General features: G+C 39.1%; 2 protein-coding genes across 5 annotated transcripts; one reads left to right on the top strand and one right to left on the bottom strand.

Moving 5' to 3' along the window:
- The first annotated feature begins 4,292 nt into the window (after positions 1-4,292).
- hmga1a (high mobility group AT-hook 1a) lies at positions 4,293-11,322 on the top strand. 3 transcript variants are annotated; one of them, XM_088330738.1, is made up of 5 exons: positions 4,293-4,458; positions 5,224-5,320; positions 6,489-6,584; positions 7,879-7,929; positions 10,399-11,322. In XM_088330738.1, the coding sequence occupies exons 2-5, from the start codon at positions 5,237-5,239 to the stop codon at positions 10,465-10,467; spliced, it is 300 nt and encodes a 99-aa protein (XP_088186864.1). In that variant the 5' UTR covers positions 4,293-4,458; positions 5,224-5,236; the 3' UTR covers positions 10,468-11,322. The 3 variants fall into 3 exon arrangements, with proteins under 3 accessions (XP_088186864.1, XP_088186865.1, XP_088186863.1); XM_088330739.1 differs by lacking the exon at positions 4,293-4,458 and adding an exon at positions 4,502-4,661; XM_088330737.1 differs by lacking the exon at positions 4,293-4,458 and adding an exon at positions 4,695-5,085.
- A 1,608-nt stretch (positions 11,323-12,930) lies between these two features.
- On the bottom strand, positions 12,931-18,046 carry smim29 (small integral membrane protein 29). 2 transcript variants are annotated; one of them, XM_088329783.1, is made up of 5 exons: positions 17,920-18,046; positions 17,111-17,372; positions 15,180-15,205; positions 14,998-15,103; positions 12,931-13,972 (listed from the first exon to the last, which is right to left on the bottom strand). In XM_088329783.1, exons 2-5 carry the CDS (start codon positions 17,213-17,215, stop codon positions 13,910-13,912), a joined length of 300 nt encoding a protein of 99 aa, XP_088185909.1. In that variant the 5' UTR covers positions 17,216-17,372; positions 17,920-18,046; the 3' UTR covers positions 12,931-13,909. The 2 variants fall into 2 exon arrangements, with proteins under 2 accessions (XP_088185909.1, XP_088185910.1); XM_088329784.1 differs by having other exon boundaries at positions 17,111-17,369; positions 17,920-18,007.
- Between the last annotated feature and the right edge of the window lie 1,102 nt (positions 18,047-19,148).

The raw sequence follows: 19,148 nt of genomic DNA on the forward strand, positions 1-19,148 counted from the left end.
AAATAAAATTATGAGTCACAACACGTGGTAAGCTTTCTCTCCTGGCTTTGATCTCTTTGATCTCTGGCAAAACTAACATTAAATGCGACAGAAACAAAATGAAAATAAATCCAAACAGCTTGACAACATCATTTTTGCTGTTCCATGTATTCCGTTACTCCCCAAGCCTGCACAAAATTTAGTCATTTTATTCATATTTAGTTTCTTTTGTCTTTTATTAGCATAATTGGTATTGGACTAATCCAAAAGTAATTGAAAGTAATCCAGTTAAAGTAACCCTACCCAACCCTGATCCCACCCAGATATGTTTTGCTATCCAGGGAAGGTGCCAAGTTAAATTGTAACGTTTTATGATATGTTTGAGTGGAATTCTCAAAGAAAATTACATCTCAAATGGACGAGGAACCAATGTAAATATGCAAGTATTTAATTAATATAGGGCAGCACGGCAGCGCAGTGGTTAGCGCGTGTGTGGCACATTTCCAACCTTCCTGTGTCGAGTTTGCATGTTCTCCCCCTGCTTGCGTGTGTTTCCTCCGGGCCCTACTCTTTCCTCCCATATTTCAAAGACATGCAGGTCAGGTTAATCGGCCGGTCCAAATTGTCCCTAGGTGTGTCTGTCTCAGTGTGCCCTGCGACTGGCTGGCAACCAGTTCAGAGTGTCCCCTGCCCACTGCCCGAAGATAGCTGGAATGGGCTCCAGCACCCCCGGGACCCTACTGAGGATAAGTGGTGCAGATAATGGATGGATATATGGATGAATTTATATAGTATAAGAAGACACACTTTTCCATGTTATAGTCTACTCATTTTGGCACTGACCGCACAAACGATCTTTCAATATGCTGCTGTTTTGGTTGCACATACTAAGCAGTGCGGCCAGGTGGTAAAGTGGCAGTTTTTACCCAAAAGGGATGCTGTGGTTTCCCTTTTGAAGTTCTTAAACAAGTCACTGAACCTCTTTTTTTCTCTCCCAGGTTATATGGAAGCCCTGCATAAAAAAGGGTGTAATTCAAGAATAAATTGGACAATGTGAACCCTTGTGAACAGCTTTAGGCAATATATGATGAATATAAAATGCTGTTAAAGGGGGGATGAGGAGGGACGGGCAGTTGATTTACCGTTTTTCTTTGCATGGTTAACTTTTTGTTACTCTTACTGCAATTCCTATCCTCAATCTTTTTTTTGCGTTCCAAATTTCAATATGTTGGCATGTGGAGATGTGGAACGACACAAATAATTGACTTCTGTGCAATGTAAGCCTGGAAAAGAAAATCGTTTCTTGATACATGTGAAAAATTAAAATGGCAAATTCCAGTAGACTGTAAAAGCTCCAGTTTTGGAATGTTAAAAGTTAAATCCAAACAAAACAACAAACACAAAATATGTTGTGAGATGGTTCTGTTTATAAGTGAGGTGCTTTCATACTAGAATTATTCTTCATACTAGAATGATTCTTCATCATTTAATAGTACAACAATTCCATGGAATGTGCTCCTACAAATAATTTGAATGGAGAGACTCTAGAGTCGTATGTGACTCTTTCATGCTGACATAATTGCTCCCATGAGATTTTTCGGAAATGTTAGAAAATGGAAAAAGATGGGGGAGGGAAATATACATGTAATTTTGTGTGATGGTTTTCTTGAAAATAGGTGTTAAAATTTAATGACAAACTTTTACAAATGATTCCCAATTTCTTTTAATTCAAAAATAGATTTTTATAAGACAATCTTTTGCAGCTCTGGACATTTTTTAGTGCACCCAAAACAAATGCTACAAAGCCCAAAGGAAAATACAAACTAATTACACTCAAAGAGACCAAGCTGCACTATTTTTTCTTCTTAGTCACCCAAGCATTTTTCAAAATGTTTGTGTTTTTGGGGTACAACTAGCAGCAAGATGGTCACGCCTGGTCCCTCTAGGACAGGCTTGTTCTGTTTTAATTATACACAAATGTATTGACCTACAAGTATTAAAAAACAAAGAAGTTTATGTGACAGTTTATTTGTTTTACTTGTTATCCAAATCAAAGGTTTTTTATTTTATTTTTATGAATTATGTTTTTTTTTCTTACTAAGAGGTGCTAATTATAAACCCTTTACTTTTTGAATCGACATAGAACACATTCAAATAAAAATTTAATTCATATAGTTTGGATATTAGTCGGGGTGGGCAATACTGAGAATTCTGGTATCGAACTGATGAAACTAAATATAGGATCATATCGATTAATACCGATCCGACACCCCTGACCTCTGTTTATTATGATAACAAATATTTTAGGCAATAGAATTTTTCAGCTTTTATTAAATAACTAGAGTGCAAACTTAAACAGTATAAAAACGATTTTGCTACAAAAACTGTTTCAGAAGAAAAGTCAAGAGAATCAAACGCAAACAAATCACCAATGTAACAAAAACAACAAGGTCAACATGACTGATAAAACATTTTCCATTGCACGATATTTGAAAAAAAAAGTCAGTGCGTGCAAATAGTGTAAAAATACAATGTAAAACCTATATCAGTGTAAAAAAAAAAATATATGTCTACCATAAGAACTCTCTTTCAAAACAAAAGAGTCAAATATCAAAAGGCAGCAACGTAATGAAAATACGAATACTGTATAACAATTGTCAGCAAGTCCACTAAAATACCTTTTGATGCACAATATTTTCAAAATAAAGTCAACACAATTGGATCAACATTTGAACCTTTAAATGTATCAAAATCAATTCAAAATTGATTTGTATTGCACTTTTCAGGCACTGATTTGTAACTCAGGGTGGTGCATAAGAACGCCAATGTAAAGTAAGAAAACAAAATTATCTATGTACAGCATGTATGTACTATTTTAAGACCCATTTACATTATGATTATGGTGATAGCAAATTGGGAAAGCATCACCAATCACAAGACTCGCTCATTATTGAGAATATCGACATTTAGATTGATATGATTGATATGCCCCTCCTTAACTATTATTGGCCTTGGGGGTATGGCGCCCGCCCCGAGACTGGGAGGTTGTGGTTCAAGCCTTGCCCGAGTCATACCTAAGACTTAAACATTGGTACCTGTTGCCTCCCTGCTTGGCGTTCAGCATTAGGGGTTGGAATTGGCGGGTTTGGTCACCTAATGACTCCCAACACCTCAGTTGGGTTGAGCGAGGGGGCTGGGAATCCCCTCCTCTAAATCAATCTCCCAAAAAGAGTCAGAAATGACTCTAGCCACCTCCCACTAGGGGGTAAAGGAATATGAAAGTTTGAACTTGGGTTTGCCTGTTGGACTCTTTGTGTTTTGTGCCAAAGTTTTCTGGAGTAAATTTTGACGAGCTGTCTGGGGGCCGACGCGGAGGAGTCAACGCGCCATTCTCCCGGGAACGGGAGACCGTAAATTTTGACGTGGGGCAGCTCTCAGGCAGAGGGAGTTGACCAGCTGTCTGGGGGCCGACAAGCGGAGGAGTCGACGCGCCATTCTTCCGGGACGGGAGGCCAATGGGATCCAGCGAAGGGGCGGAGGAGATGCTTTTGCTGAGCAACTCGGAATAAGGAGAAGAGTCAGTTTTTGGAAGGAGAAGCGTGCAGAGATGTAGTGATTTGTGTGTTAGAAATAAATCCACCCGTGAGTGAAATGCCGGCTTCTGAGAACTTTCTATGCAGAAAAGAGCGCGCAAATTGTTTGGATGAGTGATGATTGGGAAAGGTTACAAATTGGAGTCAGATGATTAATTTAAGTTTGTGTTGATTTAACAAAAAATTCCAACAGGGGATATGGCTGTGGTATATATATATATATATATATATATATATATATATTAGTTTACAAATGATTTGGACGACACAGTTTTTTAAAAAAGAATACAATTTCAATCTCATTTCTCATATATGGTTTCTTCATTTTCCTCATTTTGAGGTTTTTGAGTTTTTCCTTGCCCTCATGCAGGTTTTAGATCAGGGGGTGGTGTAATAATTAGTCTGTGGTTTGCAATAATCTGTGGTCTGTGCAGCCCTTTGAGACTCTTTGTGATTAAGGGGTATACAAATAAACACGACTTGACTATATCATTCAAAGAACTCTGAAAGCATCTATTTGACAAATTGGAGTTTATATGTGGTTGAAAAAAAAGCAAACCCGTGAGTTTGCATTTCGTCGAACAATCCTTTTCCATGGTGATTGAGTTGAGAAGTTGCAGACAGTGTGCACGGTGCAAATAATGCGCCAGCATTTTATTATGTGCCCTGGTTGAAGAGGGAAGAGACGTTGGGGGTTGAGCTTGCCCAGTACATTTGGTGGCCCACTTATCATATCTCCGCCCCTAAAGTCCTCCTGCTCCCTTGAGGGCGGCTCTTTATATTGCCCCAAAACTCCTCCTGACTGGCGCCTTTTCCTTTATCTGCAGGGGACTAACGCGCATGCTATTCTTTAGGACCACGTTGGAAGAAACCACTAGACCCGCTGGTAAGATAAGCACGTCGTGTTTTAAGGAGGAAAAATAAGGGGGTTGCTTTTAAGGTTTTGTGATGTCGAATTTTAAAGGGACAGGCTGCTCGTTTGTGGACTCGACGCTTTGTAGGTCGGCGCAGAGCATTGAGATTAATCACCGGGTTTAAAGGGGAGATTTAGCTGTTTAATTTCACCTGGAGGTTAAAGGAGCCGCAGAGGTGAGTGCGTGTTTTTGCACGAAAGCCGCGTACTTTTGCAAAGATTCGAAAAAATGCACGACATCGAGGCAACATGCCGCCTATTGTTGCAGTCGGGCCGCCTCTAAAGACCGCGCGCTTGCATTCTTTGCCTCTTGTACTCCTTTTGGTTTCCATTTGTGCGTAAAAAAATTAAAAATACGGCGTTACTCAAACGGCTCTCGTTGTTTTGGGGGGATTTCTGTTCGTTTGTTTCTAAGTATGCATGCATGGGGCCTAGCGGCGCGGTCCTTGAATGCAACGCTGAGGCCTGCGGCTAATGGCTGCGCTGTGCAAACCGGCTCGATTCAGATTTGCAAGGGCGGCGTGGGCTGCACGTAGGAGCGCGCAGCACGCCGAAATACAGCTACGGACAAACGTTGATTCATTCTATGACTGAAGCGTGGTGATTTTTGCGCCTTTTTCCTTCCTCCGACCACCCCGCCCCCAACCCCCCTCTCTCGTACCCATCCCCCACCCCTATTTAATGGAGCTCATTGCACTGTCTTCCAAGCGACTCTGACCAGGTGTGTGTTATATCTAGGTGTGAAGCAAATATGAGCGACAAAGGGGCAGTGTCAACTAAGGTGAAGGAGACGGAAGAGAAGAGGGGGCGTGGAAGACCACGCAAACTTCCTCAGGTAAGAGAGGGTGGGATCATATCAATTGCACATTTTGCTAGAAGTCTGCATGACTCATCTGTTCTAAGGTAATCCCTGCTGCCTACTAGGGTTGCAACTATTGACCATTTTAATAGTGTACTAGACACCAACTTCATGAGTCCAGTCATTAGATATTGGGATTTTTTTCTTAAACATGGCATGAATTGAATTTAATTATGTGGTTAAAATGATAATAAACACGTGTAAACCAATTGTCCGTTCTTCTAGGGACTGGTGAATAATTCAGATCAAGTAAACACTTTTTTTAATCCCCAAATCAGCATTTTATGAATTATATTAAGCGGACAACTGCAACATTTTGACTTAAAGATTCACGTAGTTTAAAAGGAAGTTGTTTGAACAACCGACCCTTTTCTCCAGATTGCATGTATTTAATTTGCAATATGTTTGTCAGGCACAGTGGCATAACTCAAGCCCTCTTTTATAGCAAATTATACACGTTTAATATGAATAATGCATGTCCTGAAAACCGTAATCGCATGTATGTTACTGGATTTTTTCCAGGGCAAATCATACTGCGTTCCGTTCAACATGCCCATTCAATGTCTGAGATACCTCTTTGATACTCGAGGCCTGCTTTGCAAAAAATTTAGTGATCGTGTCAAGGCTAAAATGCTCCTAAACTTCAAAAGTTTCTGTGTTTCTTGCCGCTCGAAACTGAGACGCTAATGCGCAGAAAATGTATGGATGTGGAGAAGCCTCAACTTTGTTGGAAAAAATGTCTGGCTACAATAGCCAGCGGTGGTATTCATTGGGGTCTATTTCGATTATCGATTTGTTGAGGACGTCAACGGAGAAAATGTAAATTGCGGGTCACATTACAAGCGTCACATGATGTGAAACACAACTTACAGGTAGGGAAAATGTGACGCCCCCATCTGCAAACTTCCTGAGTTTGTCAGGAAATGGTGACCCAACACACGGTAAACCGGTTTTTACCCTCTCAGGCCCACCCCTTCTCCTTATGCAATGGCATGCTTGATCCGTGTATTGGAGCTGCAGTTGTAAACAAGTTAGAAAGCCAATCAGACCGTCTGGTGGTCCATTCAACCAGACTTGTTACATGTATGTATTGTGTTCATCAGTCATTAACTGTTCGTTTCTGGTTTTGTTTTGCCAACGTCAGGATCACGATTCTCAGGAGGCCAGTGGATCCCCTGTTGAGAAGAAGCGCAGAGGGCGGCCCAAGGGCAGCAAAAACAAGACCGCCGGCAGGGCCAAGGTAGGTCTCTATCAGGATTGCTTTCAGAAAATTTGCATTGCCTGGTGCTAAGGCTTAGTCAGTGGGACATAACCCGGAGCTAGTCTTGGTTCTGCTTTAAGACAATTCCATCAAGCCCTATGTGTACATGAAAAGAATGGTCGGATTTAGATAGTTTTTACTTTTAGTGGTCAATCTGTTCACATGGCAAGTGATTATTAACCCTGGGATTGGCACAAGAGATGACGTTGTTTCCTTTTCGCTCAAAGTGTTCGTCATTGCCGTTTTAGTGTTCGTACTTTGCAGGTCAGAATCATGGACTCAAACTACGTTTGTGTAATTACATCTATGACATAGTGGATAAAACGTTCAATTTACAAGAGGCTAGTTCAGGGGGTATGAGACACAAAATGTTGAAAAAGCCATATTGACCAAATTTTAAGAATGTTTGTCTTTGAAATCATCATTTTCTATCAAATATTTGTTTTAAAGCGACACTATGGAGTGCCAAGTAGCCTATTGCTAATCCCCCAGGCTAGTTGAAGTAAGCCAGAGTTGGCGTAGTGTGTGTTATTAGATTGTTTCGCCTACATGGGAAGAGATGAACCAAATGGGTTTACCTGAATGAGAATTCAGTTCACCTTCTTAATGAGATTGTCATGCATAAAGTGCTTGGACCGCGGTCTTATTGTCTATACGTAACGGGTACAGAGCGATGTCTGCAGTGTACTTCCTGACCCTTAGTATCCTTCAGCATGTATTGCAACGGGTGATGTAGACCCAGAGGCTGCAATAGTGTTTCCCTACTGACAAACTGCACCCACCCCCAAACGGTCCGAGTTCTTCTCAGCCTGTTGTCTCCATAGCAACAGTTGATTTTTCCCTCCAAACCCTCCCAAGTGCATTGTCCTCCCTGCTACTACACATATGAGGGAAGAGTGACACCAGTGAATGCGTAGCGCTACCAGGTTAGCGAAGAAAGCCAAGTGACTCAGGCTTGATGTCTGCTTGTACCAGCTGTCTGAGCTCCAAGCCAGGTGGCCAGCGAACTGGAGTGCCCTATGTTCAGTTCCTGTTAGCCTTCCACATAATAGCCAATGCACCCAGTGCCCTTTGTCCTTGTCACTTTGCAAAAGCTCTGTTGCCACCTGCAGGTAGCCAGAAGAAAATACAAACTTGATCTGGCTTTTAATATTCAAACATCACACAATGTCTGCTGGCGTGCACAATTCTTCAATCTTCACAGGATTTATACCAATATGATGCAAAACTTTTCTACGTCAATGTTTGTAAGCATACGTTTTCTATCTCTTAGGCAAAGGCAGAACCTGCTCCTGGAGCAAAACGCAGAGGAAGGCCCAAGAAGGTAAGACTCATTGTATAAGAGTCAATGTGTATGATTTGACCACTATATGAAGCTGTTTGGTGTATTGCAACCGAAAACGAGTGCTAAAAGACACAAGGAAGAATGAAACTACAGAGACTCAAAAGTGACTAATACCCACAGGTTTACTTTTTGTGCCAGGGGTTTAGGGGTACCTTTTAGCAAGATGGCAGACTATTGTGTCAGCCCACTCTAAGTGAGATGAATGCTAATTATATAACCTACATCTATCTTTAAAAAAGTTAATACGATGGTTAATTTATTTTTATTCAGTTCTGCTTATGTATTTATCTATTTTTTAATGAATTACTGGTGACTAAGAAAAATTAACTTTTTAAGTAAAATGATTATCTTCCAACTCCTTATTCATGATATTTTTTGGGTATTTAATTTAGTAAACGTTTTATTACCTAATATTAAGAGAAATAATATGGGGGGCTAAATTATACAGCGGTAGAAGCACGTTTTGTTTTTTTCCCAATTCAAGTAGTTAGCATTACATAAAACAGTTTTGTGACAGATCAAAATAACCCTCTCAGTATCCTCCTTCATACAAAAATCCTAATTGAAACAGTGGGCTTCAATCGCTTTACTAATTTATTAATTATTGTAGTCTAGATGCAAAAATAATTATGTATTTTTTTTCCTCCCAAACTAGCACGTTGTAATTTTCTATAAACCGCTGCACCGTATGAAATCTTTTGGCCGGCAATTTTGTAAATATAAAGTTTCTTAATCCTCATAGTTTCTCAATTTCTTACCGGACGCTTTGCAATGTAAAGCCATTCACACTAAAGAAATATCAGAAATAAAGTAGGAAAATATTTGTAGAAATAAGACTTAAAATGAAGAAAAATATCTACCAATATGACAACAAATATGAACTCTATTCATAAAGTGCACTTAGGACTGCTGGCAACTCCAAAGTGCCCTTTGTAATCTGGTGTGCATTTATAGACCAGAAATACAGCAGATAAAAATCTGAAATGCATAATTACAATAAAGAGCTCCTATGTACATTAACCATTGATAAATGAAGTTATTTCAGCTGTGAAAGCAGATTTTCCAATATTTATGTTATTCGAAATGTATTTTTTAAAGCGACCCTCGCTATAACCATATCTTTAATTCTATGCAATTTATACATGAAACAAATAGTTCACAGGGGAATTTTCTTAACATGCGCTTTTATAGTCCGGAAAATGCGTCCGTTTGTATACAACTTTTATATTTAACTAAATTTTTGCCATGCATTGAAGTGTTTGTCTTCCTGTACCTATTTTAAGAAGTTTATACCAAGTCGATGTGGTTTTCTAGTTAGGATGTTCACACATGAGTAATTTTGGTCATTCTGGTACTGCCGCCTGATTCACATTATTCTAATGCAGCATTGACCTTAAGTAACCCTGGCCTAAACTCATTTTTATGAATGGACACAGCTATTTGAGGCCAAGGAAGCCTGAGCCTTCCTCGTGATTCATCACTATGTTACAAGTCATGAATACCTCCTCTGGTCATCCAAATTCCATCGCGGTTTTCTCATGAATACATTGATCTAATTTCTGGCTCAATAAAACTTGTCGAGACTGGAATATGCATTTCTGCTGACTAGGGCTGCAACTAAGATCATTTTTAGTCTTTTTAAATTAATAATTAATTTATCGAACAATTTTAATTTTTCTTTGTTCATCAAATATTGCAGTTTTTGACCGGTTAGAAACAGTGCTTAAAACAATATAATATGAAACAATAAAACGAGTGTTTTGTCAAATAACTTGAAAATAAACAAAAAGATACAAATGTATGCTTAATCCCCGCAACTGTGTAAGATACTTAATTTTCCCACCACAGTATCCAAAGATTAGATCACATTTGGACTTATTAAACGAGAAAGCGCAATAAATTTCATTTTATGTGTGGCAAAATGTCAATCCTTGTTAAATGTCAAACTGTTTTAAATATTTCAACGAATTAGATGGGTTTTTCTGTCAAAACTTTTGAATATGATGAACATTCCCAGTGTACAAATGATATATAATTATGACTCTGCCCCTTGTGTTGAGTTAAACATTTCACTTTTATTTTTTTAAGTCATTTTCAGATTTTTTTCTCTTCGTGCAGCACTTTCTGTTCCCTTGAAAATTGTAGTGAATGAGTGTTTCATGCCAAATGTGTTTGTAATGAACCAATGTTCAATAAAAATGAGTAAAAGAAAATCAGGTACTTTTTTTTCTATAGAAGAACGTCCTTGAAGCGCCCTTTGCCAAAGGGTTACTCAACTTCATGATAAAATGCAATTAAGACTTATTTACATTGTGTTAATGTGCCTAGTGGCTATTAGTCACGCGACAAAATGAGTCTAAACTGGTTTCCAGTCTTTTAAATCTATGGCTTCGTTGTTGCAGCCCTACTGCCGAGCACAAACTTGACGGTTTTTTCTTCCCGTTGCAGGAAAAAGAAGAGAAGGCTTCTCAGGAGTCGTCGGAGCAGGAAGAGGAAGAGGAGGAAGAAGACCAGTAACACTCTACGCATGCTACCTCACTCAACAATACTGACTTACTGTTAACCGTAACTGGACTGAATCTCGGACACCGGTGCCACTTTCATGACCACTGTTCCCGACCGGGCCCTCGGCTCACACGAGGGCCAACACAGTACATTTCTCATGCAGCAGCACTGGATAGAACGTCGGACCTTGCGAAAGCTCGGGTCCGCCGGTGGCGTGACAGCAGGCAGCCATTTTCTCTGTCATGTTATCACAAGTCTTTTATACTGGAGAAGGTGGGCTTTTAGGGGCCTAGTGTGTTTTCTTTTTCTGCTGAAATATGGTTTGTAGTCTCCTTTTTTTCTATTTACTCAATGTTACTTATTGATTATACCTGAGTCTGAGGTGTTAGGGCTTGTAGTTTCTGTTTTTGTACACAACAAAAGGTGATTTTTACCAATGCTCGTGTTTGTGTGACGTCGTCAACCTATCCTTCGCATTGTGCACTAGTTGGAATTGAGCTTCAGTGTTTTAGGATGAAAATAGGTCACTGCTGGTATATAAATATTCACCCTTTGCTTCCCTGTGTCAACTCACTTGTAGAAAAAGCCCCCCCGCGTGGGACGTTTTAGGTTTTAGCTGATTCGAACGAGCGCCTCTGTTAACTGATGGGAGGGGAAGTGATTAGTTGTATGTTTGGTTATTTTCCAGTCTCATATCTTTAAAATCCTATGTGCTGCTTCTTTCTGAGTTTAGGGTTGTAGGTTGAGAGTATCCATGTCATTTCTTCAGGGAGGTTTTTACAGTTTCTGCCTGTGTTTGTGCCCAGTCAACTGAAAGATGAACTGTACAGCCAGAAGCACGTTCATAATAAAATTGAGTTGTTGGTACATCTTGATGGGGCATTATTCTTTTCAACACATACTTTACACACTTGGAATGGGCATTATACAAATTGTCTTAGCACAACATAAAAGATCATCATTATTTACTTGGTAGTTCTTTCACACAGCCTCAGCTGCTATACAAGTCCCAAATACAGAAAAAGCATGCATCAAAACAAGGGAACTTTCATACACATTTTAAGCAGCTTCGGTCATAACTAGCTAGTGTGTTTGTGTTTTGTTTTTTCAAATTTGCTTTAAATTCCTGATTCAGATGCATCAGCTTGCCCAGATCTTAAATGTGCAGATTTGCCAGTTTGTGCAAGTTAAAAGACTTTGCACCTTCAAAATTTGTTTTCAGACTGGGGAGCAGGTTGTGATTTTCCTTCTGGTGCTTTTGAGCATTTGTCCCTTTTTGCCAAAATGATACATTTGTTCAGGTTCGGTTAAATTTAATTTACATCACATCTACATTTGTGCATTTATATGCCGTAGAATGTTGAGGATGAAATCATCCTACGTAATTAACACCGTATATAAATGTACAATGTGTATTTTCTATGGTGGCCCTTATTTTGTATCGGATGAAAATGGTCAATAAAGAATTTTCTGTCATTTGCTTGTCCTTTGTTCAATGTAGGCAGAAGTTAAGATATTTAATCAATATTATGGCAACTTAAAAAACTCAAGTTCTTATAATGAACTTAAGCTGTTCCATAGGGCAACATGGGAACATTTTATAATACCTGATTATGAATTAACTCAAGTAGAAAAGACCACTAGATGTTCATGCAGTATCGTGCAACCGAAAGCAAGAGCTAAAAGCAGGAAGACAGATTTAAACTACCAGGACCCAGTGACCAAACTACTCCATTTTCTTATCAGTTATTTAATCAGCCTTTGGCGTTTTTATGCAGAGCAGCAAGACCGTAGACAATTATGTCAGCTTTCTGTAGGTGAGGCTCACGTTATGTAAAATACATACTTCTCAGCCTGTGTGTATTTAAAATAATTCATGTTAAATGATAGTCTGTTTGATAGCTGATTATTAAAATATAAATTCCACTTTTTTTTCACCACTAGGAGGTGCTAAACCAGGGGTGAGGCAAATTCAGCCCACAGGCCAAATGCGGCATCAAATATAGTAAAAAAGTACTGCAATACTAATTGAAATGTTGAGTAACACTTGCTAGTAGTATTGCATTTTGAGTTTTTTAATACAAATTAATTGCATAAAAAAAGAGACTTAAAATATTTTAATTCTGAATGTTTTGAAGCCAATTTGATGAAATGGTTGAGTCAAAAACATAAGATGAAATTAACACATAAATCTAGATGTCTGCGTGCATATTTATCTGTAAATACATTGGGAAAAATTGGATACACCTACGTTCTTGTATTTACTCCTGTATTGTCGCGGTATTGGATTCAAGACTGAATTGGCAGATGCAAAAATATTTATATATATATATATATATATATATATATATATATAAGCATTTTTTTTAACCCAGAATGCAGCCTGAGACTCAGGACTGGCCCAGCCCTGAGTTAAATAATACACCCTGTCCCTTTAAGCTGTCATATCTCAATTAATGACTCGTACAAAAAACGTTCGGGTAAAAGTATATTTTCTGCCAGCAACACATCAGTGCAATCACTAGTCATGAATAATAGTGATGTAAACAGAGAAAAAGGTCAAATGTTCTTCAGTACACCTAAGCGCTATAAGAAAATCCTTCAAAAAATACATACACATTTACATCAGTAGTACAGTGGATCAGTAACACATTCAAATCTGTTATCGTATAATTCAATATTTTGAGGGAGCCTTGAGCTACAATGACAGCAAACAGCCACGTAAACAAAACAGATTGCCTTGGATGACGCACAACTTCAATTAAATGAAAACGATGTAAATCTACAGGATACATCCGTAGTAAGCGACCAATAACAGTCCAGAGTGGCTTCCAACCATTGCAAGTGGTTTCATCTTTGAATACAGTCAGAACGATGGCATTCATCTCTGGCCGGAGGTGAATGTGTGCTGGTGCCAGGACATATTTAAACCAGGAGTCACTCAGAAGAGCGCTGGATTCTTTTTTTTTACATTCATTTGACGTTTTCATGCCTTCCATATTACTCATTGGATTTGACAAAACCACAAAATGATCCAGATGACAAATCTGGGAATCATTTAGAGCGTGAGCGAACAAAAACATAGCCTTGGCATTCTTTCAGTAAAATGCAAATAAAATATGCATTTTTCTAAAATATGAAGTTACTTAATTTGAAAAACGATTTCAACTTATTGCTGCTATATGTGTTGAGGTTTTTCATAGACGCCACCATTATGCAGCAGTGCAGGAAGATTCTTTATTCAGAATCTTTAATAGGGCTCGCTGAGTTAGATAAGAAGTGCATGTGTTGCACGTACAGTATCTAACACGAATTATATGAACATGTACTCGCTTTAACTTTGATGACATGAATCAATTAAGAGCTTTAGAATAAATACATCAAATTGTCACTTGCATTTGCCTTCTGCCTCAATCTTTTTAGTAAGTGCAGGTTGTGTTGAGGTTAGGATTCTTTAAGCTTCTTTGGTCAGAAGTGGGCGTCGCTGTTGATAACTTCGTGCCCATCCTTGAACAACCTAAAAAGAGAAAACATGATTTGACTTTGTGAAGGGACTTCGGATGAAAATAGTATCTGGAGACCAGTATTTACATATGAAGAATCCAAAACACAAAAAAACACATTTACACAGAGTGAGCAAAAATTATTTTTGTCATGTAGGCTTGCATCATGGCAACAACGGAATAAGTACGTGTGTTGCCCTTACGTTTTACGTTTTGTTGAGTAGAAAAAAAATATAGTGAAATAATATGACTTCTGGGTAACAGTATTTCCGGGTTTCCTGTGCAACGCCCTGCTCTTTGATGAAGTTGTCATCAGTAGTTACACAGAGGCTGACAGGACACGTGCATGTTCTAATCTGTCTCCATCCATTTTTAAGGATTAACAGGGCAATGCCATAAGTTTCTAAAAGTGTTTACACGATGTATAAACCAATTTACCTTGTAATAATTCTAACCGGTGTTAAATTTATGTACTCTATTGCCATGAACATATTGGCACACGGATTCAATGCATTCTAATGTACTTTACAGTTTTCACCATTCAAAGAAGGAATTAAAGCTACGGTTACACATTCACAGTGGCCATGGTTCTTCTTTGATAATTTATCTCGGTGTCATATCAATAATACTACTGTGTGAAATTGGAAAATGTTGTCTTTATTGACAATAATCTGATTTTCAAAGGATCTTTTTTCACTTAAATGCAACGTGCATAGCAGAATGTCCCAAAGCTGTAATTTGAATCCAGTTTATTAAAACTACAACATGACCAAGAGAGCCATTTAGTCAACATTTTTGGGTCAATGACAGGCAAACTCTAAATTGTGTGATTGCAAATTGTTAGTACTAAAAACTAAGGCCTCAATGCAAATGTGCCACAACAAATTTGAGTAATGGAGTAGTAAGAACCTGCATTAGTTCGTGTGAAGCGATTAAGAACCAACAGAAGCTACAACACATATTTATGAGTAGAAGTGCACACTATGAATAAGACGAAATAACCCACGCCGTTAGAACCAAAAACAAAAGTGCGCCTTACTTTGGTGTCTTCTTCCCGCCACAGCATCTCTTGTTCAGCTTCATTTACCTCTTCTGAGGGGTCATATGAGTAGATTGGTAACAACTGATGGCGGAGTCTGTCGAGCCTGAAAAAACATTTTTCCAATTAGACACAAATCACAGCCAACAGGTCTACTTTTAAAAAGCAGGCTGCAATTTTACCTCTGTTTCTTACGAATGTACAAGATCTGGAAGAGAAGACAGACAGAAATATAAGCTGCTGTTCATCACATCTTTCCATACAGGGTGAGCTAAATGTGCAATCAAGAAATGGAACTGATGAGTTTCCAAAGTGTGAAATTGAGGGTGAATTTCTGTTTGTAGGTGCCCTAATATAGCACTGGAGAGAACTTTTAGACCCAAGTCATTTGGAATAGAGTAAAGGACCACTCTCATGATCATAATTTTTCATTACGGTGTAGTCAAGTATTCTCAGTCATCAAGTTATTAATAAAATGATATGTGTTGTGTTCCTGACAAACCTTAGAAATTGGATGAAATTTGAGTTCACTTCTTTGTTGTAAATGGTAGAAGTTATGCATAAAGAAAGTATTCAAATTCCTTTTGTTGTTTTATATGTCCATTTTGTTAAAATGAAATAAATACCTTGAATTACTGGTTCTCAGCCTTTTTTGAGTGATGTACCATTTGTGAAAGCTTTTCTGCGTTATTACATTATTACAAAAGAATGTACATAAAATGAACGAATACATTTTTGGAACTTCATTAAACTGTTTTTGGGTGCTCTACTTGTCATTTTTGAATATTTGTAAATAAAAATATGACAAAAAATAACTAAAATATGTACACACTGACAAATGTCCTGTCCAGGGGGGAAATCGCTTATTTTTTTATTTGCACAAGGGAAGGGAGGAAATAGAGGTCTAAAGGGGAGCTCCGGCAAGCTTATACCAACAAGAAATTTTCTCAAAAGTACAGATGTCCCTCTGCGCCTTTGCTTTTTTGGGCTAATATTTACATGCTAAGATTACAGCTAACTCAGAGGTATCAGATTTAAGACTATTGCAAGATACAAAACAAAACAAAATTAATTGACAATTATGTTACCTGGCCCTTCTGCCATATATATATATATATATATATATATTTGTATAGCCTTTAAACACACATTCTAAAAGGGCTGCAAAGACCAACTTCACACCATCCCCTGATCTGACACCTTCACAATGGCAAGGAAAAATTCAAAAAACACTAACATGAAAAAATTAAGAAACGTTGAGAAGGGGTCGCAAAGCAAAACATAACATTGGGTACAACAAACAAAACATGAACAAAAATTGCTTACAATCCTAGTACCGTATTTTCCGGGCTATAAACCACTCCGGGTTATAAATTGTACTAGCAAAAAAATTTATAGTTAACGAGGACAAAACATGTATAAGTCGCACCGGGCATTTGAGTTTGGGGGGATAAAATCCAACCCCAAAACACACACATCAACTTGAAAGGCAATTTGACACAAAAAATAAAAAGCAAACGACAGGCTGAATAAGTGTACGGTATACTAACGTTATATGACTGACATACTAGTTTATTTCAGTAACGACAGAACATATTAAGAGTTATTCAGATAACTTTAGCATAGAGAACATGCTTACCAAACTATCAGTTTCAATCCAAATCACTAAATCCAATGAACTATTCATCCTCGGTGTCACAATAAACGATGCGCAGCTTCCTCCTTCGCGTACATCAGACTCATCATCACCTTTGCAGCTTGTAATCTTAAGAATAGGATTTTCTTTTTGGTGTCATTTTTGTTCAGTCTGTTGTTTTAATATATTACAGGCAATGTTGAAATTATCAACACAGGAGAACCCTCTTGCTGTTTAGTGTGAAAATAACATGTGAAATGATATAACGTGTTGATAATTTCACACAAGTCGCACAAATCACACCCATGGACAAAGTATAGGGAAAAAATGCGACTTATTAGTTCGGAATATACAGTAATTGAAGTTGTTTCCTCGTTACTGTGTCCTACAATATCAACCGGGACTTACTTCTTACTCATTAATATACAAGTTTATACGTCATGTTGGTGGAACTCAAATCTTCATACGTCAACTTACCACTGCTGCAACTATTCCGAGGATGGTAATGAGGAAGAATGGCACCAACACATAGCTCACCGCCACGTCTCCGTTAACGGTGGGGGACAGGGTGGTATTATTCATTGCATATAATAAGGGCAAGGGGCTGCAGGGGGGCTGCTTGACAGCGAACTAAAAACCCCCAGCAAGGGACACACACTGTGCAGCGGCTCTCTTCTCAAGTAGCCTGCATCCTTTTCATTCATGTGACTTCCACATGGTATGGCTGCTCCTCCTCCTACTTGGGACAGAACCAAAAATGAGTGCACAATAATTCACAGAACCTAGTCAAAATTATGTAGCCACACACACCAAAATAAATGCACAGTAAGTACATGCAATTGCAGACAGAAAAATACGTGTAAGTGTATTAAGTGTATTCAGGATCGTCTGCGCATGCGTTTGTTTTTCACATCGGCGATTCATTGTAAAAACTGCACTGGCGCCATTGATTGCATAAATACGTTAGTTTATGCTTTATGCTTGTAAAAGCTTCATCTCATAGACGAAGAAGACGATATTTTTTTACTGTCAACGCGCAAAACATCAACTCGAAACGTGCTTAGAAGGAAGAGGAGTGTACAGGACAAACAACTTCCGGATTGATGAAACCTGTGTTTCGTGCAGGGTTCATTTATTTAGCTTGAAGCTAACATGGCAGCCGAAGTTGTTGCAAACCGAAGCACTAATAAAACCTTATTTTAGGAAACACTCGCGGGTTCTTCGTCAACGTATAGCTACTGTTTGGTTCTCACCGGCGACACAAGTCTAATTGAATTTCCACTCACCTTCCGTGAATCACGTCAGTTTGTTTGTGTTGCTTCCGGAAGCTGCTTTAACAAGTTAGCCGTAAAGTTGACGGGTGCAGTATTATTTCCTCTTTCAAAATAAGACATATCCGTCTCTCATATTTGATTCAGATTCAGATCTACTTTATTGTCATTCTAGTACACGTGTATACAGAACGAAATGTCGATACATCTGACCCGCACAGTTTCCTCGAATGTACAGATATAAGTAAAAGTTGTATTGTATTATGGCTACGTATAGTATTTTACCATACCATAGTGCCGATAGTGCAAGAGGAGTAGCTAACCAGATGTGCAAAATGGGCATTCAGGTTAACAAGTCAGATAAACAGTAACATTAACACTGTAACAGTAACGCTGTAAGTACAATAGTGCCGAGAGCAAATGTGCAAGGAGTGGCAAGCTATAAAGAACTGCCAGTAGTGCAAAAAGTCAGATTAGCAGCCGTTAAGATTTAGGTTAACTATATGTTAGATTGACCATTTAACAGTCTAATGGCCAGGGGGACTAGACTACTGCGGAACCTGGTGGTCCTGCACCGCACACTGCAGTACCTCTTCCCAGAGGCTAGCAGAGTGAACAGTCCATGATGGGGGTGAGAGGGGTCCCCGATAATGTTCTTAGCATGGGATAGGCAGCGCTTCTGGCCAATGTCCTGAATGGAGGGAAGTGTAGTCCCGATTATTTTCTCTGCTGTCCTCGTTACCCTCCTCACACTACCCCAGTCGGTAGCGCTGCAGCCTCCCCACCACACAGAGATACAGCTGGTCAGGATACTCTCTATGGTGCCCCTGTAGAATGTGATGAGGGAGGGTGGGGGCAGGTGGGCTCTCTTCATCCTCCGCAGGAAGTACAGGCGCTGCTGTGCCCTCTTAACCAGTGATGCAGTGTTCACGGACCAGGTGAGTTTGTTTGTAATGTGCACCCCTAGGAACTTGATACTGCTGACAACCTCCACAGCCTTGTTGTTGATGCAAAGTGGGGCATGGTTGGGCTGGTTTTTCCTAAAGTCGACAATGATCTCTTTAGTTTTGTCAACATTCAGGACCAGGCTGTTGTCCCTGCACCAGGCCACCAACTGCTCCACCTCCTCTCTGTAGGCCAGGTCGTTGTCGTCCCTGATGAGGCCCACCACTGTTGTGTCGTCAGCATACTTCACGATGTGGTTTGTGGCGGACCTAGGGACGCAGTCGTGTGTCATCAAGGTG

The sequence above is a fragment of the Urocampus carinirostris genome, chromosome 3 (genome assembly GCF_059441175.1).
Source record: "Urocampus carinirostris isolate Australia breed hairy pipefish chromosome 3, RoL_Ucar_1.0, whole genome shotgun sequence".
Classification (NCBI taxonomy): Eukaryota; Metazoa; Chordata; class Actinopteri; order Syngnathiformes; family Syngnathidae; genus Urocampus; species Urocampus carinirostris.

What these genes read in the sequence shown, in the direction of transcription:
- hmga1a (XM_088330737.1), top strand. An exon ending in GACCACGCAAACTTCCTCAG is followed by an intron (nt 5,321 to 6,488) that starts GTAAGAGAGGGT and finishes TGCCAACGTCAG; the next exon opens with GATCACGATTCTCAGGAGGC. An exon ending in AGACCGCCGGCAGGGCCAAG is followed by an intron (nt 6,585 to 7,878) that starts GTAGGTCTCTAT and finishes TCTATCTCTTAG; the next exon opens with GCAAAGGCAGAACCTGCTCC.
- smim29 (XM_088329783.1), bottom strand. Translation starts at nt 17,215, where the DNA reads ATGAATAATACCACCCTGTCCCCCACCGTTAACGGAGACGTGGCGGTG. An exon ending in TCGGAATAGTTGCAGCAGTG is followed by an intron (nt 15,206 to 17,110) that starts GTAAGTTGACGT and finishes CTTCTCTTCCAG; the next exon opens with ATCTTGTACATTCGTAAGAA. An exon ending in TACATTCGTAAGAAACAGAG is followed by an intron (nt 15,104 to 15,179) that starts GTAAAATTGCAG and finishes ATGTTTTTTCAG; the next exon opens with GCTCGACAGACTCCGCCATC.